This window comes from Impatiens glandulifera, chromosome 4 (genome assembly GCF_907164915.1).
Source record: "Impatiens glandulifera chromosome 4, dImpGla2.1, whole genome shotgun sequence".
Taxonomy (NCBI): Eukaryota; Viridiplantae; Streptophyta; class Magnoliopsida; order Ericales; family Balsaminaceae; genus Impatiens; species Impatiens glandulifera.
Window position 1 is genome coordinate 50127944 of NC_061865.1, and position 10955 is coordinate 50138898.

The 10955-nt window shown below is 31.5% G+C and overlaps 1 protein-coding gene across 1 annotated transcript; it reads right to left on the reverse strand.

Annotated features, from left to right (window-relative positions):
• Positions 1-5942: 5942 nt before the first annotated feature.
• Positions 5943-9765, reverse strand: LOC124935332 (autophagy-related protein 11-like). Its single transcript, XM_047475771.1, has 4 exons — positions 8834-9765; positions 7550-8752; positions 6349-6541; positions 5943-6281 (listed from the first exon to the last, which is right to left on the reverse strand). The coding sequence occupies exons 1-4, from the start codon at positions 9763-9765 to the stop codon at positions 5943-5945; spliced, it is 2667 nt and encodes an 888-aa protein (XP_047331727.1).
• Between the last annotated feature and the right edge of the window lie 1190 nt (positions 9766-10955).

Consider the following 10955-nt stretch of genomic DNA (forward strand, 5'->3'; position numbering starts at 1 on the left):
AGTTACTACTTAAATATTATAATATATAATTTATCTTTTAATAATAAAATTTTATTGAATTTGAATAATAATAGATATTAATAATCCAACACTAAGATTATACAAAAATAAATAAATAACTTTAAATTTTGTTTACTATTATTATAAACCTGAATAAAAAAAATTAAAAAAATTAACTATTAATATTATTTTTGTTTATATTAAAAAAAAATAATTTTTTTTTTATAAAATTATTGTAAAGAAAGAGAAATAAAAAGAGAAAAAGTAATTAATTAATAAAAAAAATAAGAGAAAAATTGATTAATTAATTAATAAAAAGAAAGAAATAGAGAGAAAAAATAAATATATTAATTTTTATTTATAATAAACTAAATGAACCAATTTTTAATAATACATCTTTTTTTAAATTATGCGAGTTGTACACCCACCTATATTTAAATTATCTTTTTCTAGTATAAAATGTTGTTTTAGCTTATGGGTAAACATTAGAGAAATTATAGAACCATTCAAATTGATTTGAATAGTTTTATAGACGGTATAGTTTTTTTTTAGAAATGGCTTACGCCATTAATTAAAAGGACCCGAAAATGGTAAAAGGAGTACAAGAGTTGAAATTGAGTTTACAACAGTTTGCTCAAAGTCAACACACAATGGCCATAAAGAATTCACAGTTGGCCTAAGAAACGCATACGGACATGAAATCATAGTACAAAAGTAAATAAGAAATGAAACTAACAATCAATCAACTAAAACAAGACGATATGGGTTGATTTCCTCGGACTCGTCTCTCTTGTCTTTGTCCTTGTTCTTTCTTTCCTTCTTTCTTGTCACCCTTATGTCTTTTTGGGATATATTTCCGGATTAAGTTCCGACTTCTTCGTCTTTGCTAGCTTCTCTTATCAATTTTTTTTCTTTTGGGCTTGAGTTTGGAGTTGAGCGTATGAGTTGTTTCCCTTAAGGTGGTTTCTTTGATAACGTTGCGGCTTTATTTGGTTTCGGAGCTCATGGTTTTTGAGATGTTTTGGCTTTCGCTATCATCCACATCGACGTCGGGCTTTTCGAACCTAATTAGTGGGAAAAGGGCCTCGATTTCAGGCTCGGTGGGATCGAGATCAGTTTGGTTCTCATTCACGTGTTCGTTGTGGTTTTCATTTGCTTTGAGGATTTCGATATAGGATCAACTTGAGATTCTCTTGTTCGGGGGTGGCCACGAGTTTCTTTTATTTTTCCCCGTCCTCTTTTTCCGTCTGCTCGTACATGACCTCAATGATAGCCATGTTTCCATTCCGACATCTTAACTCGAATTTTTCCGGTTTTGTACTCGTTGAATCGATCTCAATGCAAACATGGGCAAACGTGACTCGTTCAAATGAGTCAAAGTTGGGATCGAGCTTAAGCGGCTTTCCAACGATTCCGTTGAGGTAGGCAAGTGCTTTGGCATTACAAAGGTGCGGTGGAATGTTTCTTAATCTCACCCACACTTGTTCAGATTGTGGCGGTTTGCTATTGATGTCAATTTCTTCATTCCATTTGGCAAGTTTGAAACATAAACTGAACATGAAGGTGAAATCTGAGTCGGCAATGGCTTGAGCTTCGGTCTTCGTGTCAAAAGTGAGGAAGAAATAGCCAAAGTCGTTGACTTTGACTTTTTTAAGTCCATTTTCGCTCCATTGTCAGAAAAGGGCGGCATTGATTGCTCGGAATGGGTCTTTGTGGGTGCCCATGAAGTGACCGATGACAACTCGCTTCCAATCGTTGACGCATTCCTCTTCAATTTCTAGGGGGAGTTCGATTTGGAGCGGGTGTTCGAGCGTTTTAATTTTTAGGCTAGGATCGACATTGAGCTTGTCTCCATTAGCTGTCCCATTTTTTTCCCAAATCTTATTGGTTTGCCATGTTCGGTTTGCATTTGTTTGTGTAGTGTAAGCATAGGTTCTGGGGCACTTGTAGAACTCCCTCATGACACTAACCGACCACAGAACGATTTCCTCGTATTCAATTTTGTCGAATGAGTTCCAATCTTGCTCGAATCGGATTTTGAATCGGCAAATGATTTGCTCGCTCCTTTCATTGGTCATGACAAGTTCATGCCTTTGGAACTGGACGAGGGATTTGAGAATTTGGTTCCTAATGCCCACCAGATTTGCGATTTCATTTCGTCCCATGGTCCACGACTTATCAGGGATTTGAGCGGTCAGGGTGGGGATGTCGTGACATGCCATAGTGGCTGAGTTGAGCCCGACTAGAAAAACAGCATCATGACCGGTCAGAGTGGCTTCGACATGGCCTGTCGAAGAAGTAGCGCTACTAGTTTGGTTGACAGCAATTAGGACGGTCGGGGTGGAGGATACATGGTTGGTCAATGGAGGGGCGTCATGGCCAGTTGGGAGATGTGTCGGGAGATAGGCACGACCGATTGATAGACTAGCCATGTGAGTGATCGATGCAACAGTTAGATTAAAGTCAACGTAATCTGCATCAACAGCGTTGTTACTAACTTAATTCAAACTCAAGTGTAGGTTCTTAATTTGGAGCTCGCCAAACTAAATATATATTTATTTAAATTAATTAAATAAAATAAAATATTATTTATTTTTATATATTAATATATTTTATTTTACCAAAATAAAATATTTATCTTCTTGTCACCCATCATTATTTTTTAAATAAATCAAATTACTTCAAAAAAAAAAATTAAATCCAAAGAATAATGATTGTTTAAATAATCAAATCAATATATATATTAATTAATATCATGAATAACTAAGATATTTTATGGATATACAAATTTAATTGTTATTATACTAATTTTTTACTTAATTTTATTTAACTTTATTTTTAAAATATGTCAAAAATTAATTATTTGATACATAAAGTGAAACCGTATATATGTAATTATATCAAATTTAATTTCAATCCAAAAAATGATTTAACCCATATATATGATCACTCTAACAAAAACTAAGATAATGAATTTGAGATTTTTTATCCCATCGTTTTGTCATCCAATTAGGATCGATAATGTTAAATATTTTAAAATCAAGCATGTCTGGATATTTAAAATATTGTTTCATTTAATAATTAAGGATCTTCTATCAAAATGGTGTATTAGATTGGCAACAGAGTCGAATAATCTTTGAACATCGATGATCCAATGTAAGTATTGTCATAATTAGTCTAGTTGGCTCATCAAAATGTCTAATTATCTAGCGGGGTGTAGCATTTGGAAGGGAATTTATTATATGTAGAAAAGTTTTCTTGAATAGTCTAGATACATTGTGGGGATAGTTCTTCGATCATTTTTTTGTGACGACATTTGGTGTAGTGTCAAAACTCTAGCTACAAAGTATCCTGAGCTTGCTTCCATTGTTATATGTAGAAAAATGTCACAATTAAGAACATGTTTGATCATCGATCTATCCCATAATAGAGTTTTATTTTTAACAGGACGCAAGCAAGTGTTCCCATCTGAACAAGACATTATGCGTTGACAAGACATTAATAGTTAAATGTGAGACATTATTATAATTTATTCGCTAAAATAATTTCATATAATTTTTATTGAAGAAACTTTGAGAGTCAAATATTTCATCCAAGATCTCGTTCTTTGGATGTAGTGTAATTCACGGTGAAATTCTTAAATATGTGTATGATGAAAAAATGTTGTATTATGGTTACTCGTATATATGTATCGCAAGAAAGTTGAATCGGCAACTCACTTATTTTTGTATTGTCGAGGGGTAGTTAGTATTTAGAGTTTTTTGTGGAGTAATACTGATATTTATTGGGTGATGTCCGAGTCTTTGAGTAATTGTTGAAAAGTTTGGATTGTTGCGGCATATATGGTAGGCCTATATATTTGGGTTATTATCCCAATTATTTTTTGATTAACTATCTGGTTTGAGAGAAATCGTCGAATTTTTAATGATCGTAGTCGTCCGATTTGTATCATTCTTAATTCTATTATTATGACGTTTTTTGATTTGTTCTGAAAAGTCAGTAGAATTCGTCGAGGAGTTAATCGTTTTTCACGAGCACTTATGAGTAAGTGCAGATCTATGTACAAGGCTATCTGGGCTATAACCCAGTAGACCAAAATATTTTGTATAATATGTCAAAAACGACGATATTCGTTGATAGATTATCCGTCGTTAAAGGGAAATAGTGATAGTAAATAGGTTTATTTTCTTTTTTTGCTTGATATTATTCTCATTCTAGTCCGGGTAGATTTTGTGAAAAGTTTTTAGCCCGGGTAGATTTTAAATCCTAGCTCTGCCTTTGTTTACGAGCTCGATAACATATTGATTAACTTCTTTTTTTTCCATGTCATGCTTTGTTGTTATATTTAAATTTTTTTATCATTTTCATTTACATAAACCTTTAAGAATGTAGCAGAGAAAAATAATTAAATAAAAAAAATAAAGTATATTGTGTTATGATTTGTTTAGATCAAAGTCACATTTTTGTTACACAAAGACTAAATATCTGACTTTTTTTTTTTTGAAAGTGGGTGATACTATTTTTCTCCAAAAGAATAAACCTGATTTTTTAGAAAGAATATGTATATATCAAAAAATTGTTTATGAATGATATTAATAGTTCCATATCTATGTAGATTTAATTATTTAGATGTCATTAAACCTCTATTAAGTTGAGTAGATTGATTCTTAAACTGCAAAAGAAAATAAATCTATTAATGGTATAGCAGAAATTTGACATGTATAGTGTTTTCACAAAACTTGATAGTATTGATTATTATATGTACATGAAATGAAATCCACATTTATTTCTACTTGTATTACAGGGTGGGATTTTAAAGCTATGTACTTTAGAGGCAATACTTACCACATATGGTCCATATATGCCTACATGGGCCACAACTACTATGAGAAATGAGATCGAACTAAAGTCACTCTTTTGTAACTATCACTTCAAATGAAATCTTAAGTGTTCATCTCTTTAATAGGATTGAGAATTCAACATATTTTATCTCAAATTTATATCTGCTTAGGCAAAGCAAGGGTAAAAAGTAAAAAGTAAAAACTCAATATCCATGCAAAATGCTAGGATAAAATAAATCTAACTAGGGCGATAAATGAGTCAAACTGAGTTCAAACCAGCTCGAGAGTTCGACTCAATTAAGTATTTATTATCTTGACTCAAGTTCGAGCTTGAATGAGTTTATAAATTTGAGCTCAAACTCGACTCAACTCGAAAAACTTGAATAAAATTAAATTTTCAAATATTTGTGTAGAAAAATATTTATTTTAAATTTTATGTTTTAATAGTAGAATAAATAATAAATATATTATTTACTATCGGACTCGAAAAAACCAAACAAGCTTTCGACCAAGTATTTATATGAGTTCGAACTCAACTCGAATTTGGTCAAAGTCAAACACAAGTCGAGTTTTGACCGAGCGGCTCACAAGAAGATTAACTTAGCCATATATCTAAATAACAATACTTATGACTAAAGTTGCATATATTTCAAACATTGTGTTATTTCAAACACTTTAAGAAACAAATTTAAGATTAAATTTGTCCTCAAAATTTATTAGACATAAATAGCTAGTAAACATAAATTAAAATAACTTGATACAAAACTTATCTTATTTATCAATAAATTCGAATAACAACATAGCTCAAGTAAAAATAATATTGCTTATAATACCAAATGTTTTGAGTCTACTAAAAATACCTAGATTGTAAATCGGATTAGCTTCTTATAATTAAATAAAAGAATTATAGTTACCTAAAAACTTAAAAAAAATTAGAAAAATGTTTATGTACAAAAATAAATAAATAAGAAAAAAAAAGAGATTAAACTCTAATTCAAATTCAATCATCATTGGAACCAGCTTCAAAAACTCCCACCATATTTCCTCAATTGCAATTTGCTATTCCTTTTTCTTTTCCTCTTCCATCATATCTTTACAAGATCAGGAAGTCGGAGTAGAAGATCGATCATCATCATCAGAGATATCTGGTAACATTTCAACCGTTATAATGAAGTATTCACATCCGACAGGAAGATCATACGGGTTCGAAGACAATACAGTTTTCACAGTTTGTTGTTCGATATGCACAATCTGCCCAATTAGATAGCTAGGCCGGTTTTGAAGATGATTAGTCAAGAGCGAAACTGATTCGTCTGAAAGATAATAGTTACAACACCTACAATTATTTATAGCTTCATAATGCCCGGTTGGTGAATTCAGGACAAATGCAGCAATCTCTTGAACTTTCAAATGCCCAAATGATATCTTCTCGTTGTTTGCCTGCAACAAAGAATATAGACAATTTTATCGTTTTTAACACAGAAATTTCGTATTTTGCTTCTTTTACCTGTTTTTCTAGTTGATGTTTTCTGTGGAGAGTAGATGCTAACTCTTTATTTTCATCCAATTCCTTCTCAAGTTGCTCCTTCACTTTAGCGTATTTCTCAATCAGTTCTTCATTATGATAATTTGACAACAATCCCACTTTATCCGCTAATAACTTAATGCATTCTCCCAATTCATCATCATCGCCAATTGAACTGAATAAAAGAAGGAAAATTTTTAAGACTAAGTTTGGATGAAGAGAATTGAAACTAGAATGCTAATTTCTTTTGTTTGGAAACAAACTTGACATGAGGTTGAAAGAAATACAAATTTATTTAAAAACATATTTTTCTGAGATAACTAATTCTCCAAACCTATCCTAGGAGATTAGCATAACGCGAATTTGGACGGAGAATGTATTTACCATCTCCATTCCGTTCTATTTAGAACATAGGTACCATTTATACCATATTTAAAAAAAAAAAAAAATTTAAAATTATATATTATTATAAAGAAATAAATTTTATAAAAATATAAAAAATAAATATAATCTTTATATATATTTTATTAGTATTTGAGCGGGGGAGACACAAATATTATCTCCGACCCATCTCCAATCAACAACCGGTCAAATTGAAGAAAACCCGTCATAAACAGAACAATTCAGATCAGAAATTGCGAGCAACAAATTGTAATTGACATCCATCCTTAGTTACTATATCTAATAGTTAACTACAAGCCTCCACTTTCTCTTCACGGTTTACACTAAAGTTTGTTTATGAGTTGGGGAAAATAAAATTGTACACCCGATCAATATGATATGAATGAGACTAACAAATGTGAATCACAACTCATATTTTATTAAAATTAATTATTTGAAGTAGTTTTCGAAAATAGAAAATTTGAATATTAATTTAGATGAAATAATTAATTTATTTATATCTATTAACAAATTTAACTCTAATATTAAAAAATTCAAATATTAATTTAGATAAAATAATGACCTTAATTATATAAACAAATTTAATTATACATCTCCAACTACTTCACATGTTTCCTTCAAATCAAGTTAAGAAGAAATCATGTTAACAAATATTTGTTAACATGACTCTAAATAACAATAAATATGACATTTGATTTTTTAGATAATACTATTCCAATAATGTGTCATATTGAAATTGAATATTAACCATTAAAAAAACATGTCATTATTTAAAACTTACTTGGCCAAAGAGTTGGAAAGAACTCTTAACGATTCCGGAAATTCATCAATCTCCCCCGAAGATATAACCATACGGAATATCTCAAAAAGTGTACGCTTTTTAACTCTATTCTCCAAGTGAGCACAATTCGTGTAAGAATCTTCTAGAAGCTTCTGACTTCGATTCACCTCCTTTATCTCGGCTAAAGCAATATTATTACCTGACATTTCATTTGATAAACACAAAACAACCTTATTAGACGAAACCTCGTACAATCTCTGTTCCAATTCAATTATCTTCTTCTCATATGAATCACATTCCATTTGTTTATCCTTTAACAAAGACCCAAGTTTCTTCCCATATTCATCTTTCAATCGCAAAGCCTCAGAATTCTTCTCCGCAGCCTCTTTCATTGCACTTCCAATTTTACTATCGCCCAGCATTTCAATGTTTAAAGTACAGATTCTAGCTATAGCAGAAGCAAGATCAGCTTTCAGTTTAACATTCTCAACTTCAATATTACTTGTTTCAGAACAAATGGTTTCGTTAATCTCATTAAACGAACCTTTCCAATTCCCCACTAAGTATTCGGGCGCCAGCCCATCTAAATCAGAGATATCAATGTCAAGAAGGTTACAATCATAAGGAGCTATATCGACCTGACATAGATTCGGATTATCGAACAATCCCATCATTGCTAAAACATCCTGTGGTATATATAAACTGTGCCATCTCAAAAACTTCTTCCTTTTCCTCACTTCAATCTCTCTATTGGTATCGAGTTTTTCAGCTAATAGACCTGCATTTCCCATGTGAAGTTTAAACGAACACTTTCTCCTTACTATCTCTGCAAAACAAGCTCTGTATGATGGCCCTATACCATGGATTATCCTTAAGAAATGAAATTGATCATTCTGATGTTTCATCGCTTCTATGAAGACTGAAAATCTGCATCTTATGTTCTTCATTGCGTACTGAACGTATGCTATCTTTTGCATGTAGTTGTATATGAAGATGTTCATGTCATTCTTTTTCTCCTTGCAGAAATTGAGAAGTTTCGAGATTGTACTATCGCAATTCTCAAGTTTGGGAAGATAATTTTGATCTTGAATGTCGTAGATTGGGCCTAGTGATGAGACAGCATCGTAAGGACGACGAATTGAAGAAGGTGATTGGTTTGAAAGACAATCGTCGATAATCTTCTTCACTATCTTCACATCTTTGCTACACATATGGTAATGGGTAAATTTCCATATACAGAAATAAAAACAAGGAAATTCATGAATGGTGGTTTAAGTAACTTACCTGATTGATTTCATTATACTCTTATGTTCATGAATATAACCATAATGATCATTGATGGCACGTTCTGAATCGATGATAATAGAAGAAGCTTTACTTGAAAACAATTCTTCAACAATCATCTTGAGTTCATCAAAGTCTTGTTCAAACTCTGAAATCTTCTTCTCAAATTGTTTATAAGAATCTCTGTACTCATTCGCCACAATCTTCTGTAACTGTAAGTTATCTTCCTTCACAAGATCAAACAAACAGTTCCGATCAGTGGTTTGTAACGCTGGATGAAGTCTGCAATATCTCAATTTCTCTATGTTCTTCCCAAAGTTCATCATTAGGTTCGAATGTTTTCTATCCTGACGACAATAACATTTCATGAAATCCGTATAGTTTTGATGAATCGTTCCATAGAGATGATCTAGATTATCTCTCGCAATCTCCATTGCTCTTTCTTGTACCTTTTGTTCACCGAGGAGTTTCTCGCATTTCTTGAGTTTCGTCACTATTCGATTGTAGATCGCGTGCCCTAGCTGGTAATTGTATCTGAATATGATATCGTAGGAAGGAATAGCTCTAAGTGCAGGGTCTGGATTATCTTCTAATGGATATGAAGATGAAGATGGAGGCGTAGGGTTCGGGATTTCGACTATTTCAATCGATTCTGGCGAAGGAGGTTGAGAGTTGATTCTCATTCTTGACTTGTTGTATAAGAAAACTTCGCGATCATCAGATGGAAGCTTATAGATGGAAAGCGGTTTCCGCGATTCCAGTTTCATATTCAAACATAGTAACAGCTGATCGTTTACATTAGTTCCAGAAACTGATTCAAGGAATCGCTGTACGTCGTGAACTAGATTATTTTCATCACAATCACATTCGAATGAGTGTCCATTTTCGGCCACATGAACTACAAATCTGCCGCTACGAACAGTGGAATTCATATTTTATATTGATTTGTTCAACGGAGACGATGATGATCGTAAACCTAATGCCGTAAATTCAAATCCATCGTGCATCCTTCATAGATACAGAAAATCAAACCGGTTAATCTCTGAAATCAAAGAATAACGTAGAAAAGAGACGAATCATACAAAGAACAATCACTGAGTCGCGATTACAACTACAAAGAAGAAGACGAAACAATCATTGGCGTGCAGAAAACTCTGCCATGGCTTCTTCTCGCTTTCTTCTTGTATCAGTTGGGAAAGAAGATCGTTTCATGATTTCTAGTTATGATAAAATAATTATATTTTCCTAGTAAATAGCTTTATCAGTTATTTTTTATTATAAGATATGATTTTATTCAATAATTTATTCAACTAATTTTTATTTATTTAATTATATACATAGTAAAAAGCGGAATGAGACAAAGAAACAATATAAGCATGTGTTAACCTTCCATAAGTCTTGGAAGAAAAGTCATCTTTGAAATAAATTTATTTGGAAATAAAGATGTTTTCAACTTAAAAAAATTGAATTATTTAATGATAAAAGTATTAATTGATTTCAAATAATCCTACAATTCAATCAAAAACCATGAGTGTGACATTAATTATCTTTTCCATGACTTATTTTTCTTATTAGTGATATGTTTTTATAAATAAATAAATAATTATAAATATTTTTAAATGTATGAAGATAGAACAATATTTATGTCATTACTTTCTTTTAAGAGTTATTAATAATTATAAATATTATTCATCTAATAAATAATATCAATTTAATTTTTTTATTTATAAATTAATTAAATATATTTTAATTTTACACTACCAATTCTAACTAATAAAATAAGATTAAAAAATCCATAAAAAAATCAGACGAAACAATCAATGGCTTGTAGGAAAAGGCATGTTTTGCTCATTCGTTTGATCAAGAAATTTGAAAAATGATCATAATAATGTATCAAATTCGAAAAATAATCTAACACTGATAAATTTTACAAAAATGACACTTTCAGCCTGCAAAATGTTATTTTTTCTCTTAAAAGTCTTATACTCCAATCCGGCATTCCTCTTTTCATCTCCCTCCCGCTTCCTACAAAACCTTACTCTTCAACTCAGCCGCCATCAGCTACCAAGACTCTCCCTAAACTCCAATTCCCACGACTCTCCCCATCCCAACGACTCACTGT

Coding starts and splice junctions, on each gene's coding strand:
- LOC124935332 (XM_047475771.1), bottom strand. CDS start 9,765: ATGAATTCCACTGTTCGTAGCGGCAGATTTGTAGTTCATGTGGCCGAA. Junction 8,753..8,833: donor AGTATAATGAAATCAATCAG/GTAAGTTACTTA, acceptor CCATATGTGTAG/CAAAGATGTGAAGATAGTGA. Junction 6,542..7,549: donor CTTTCCAACTCTTTGGCCAA/GTAAGTTTTAAA, acceptor TCTTTTATTCAG/TTCAATTGGCGATGATGATG.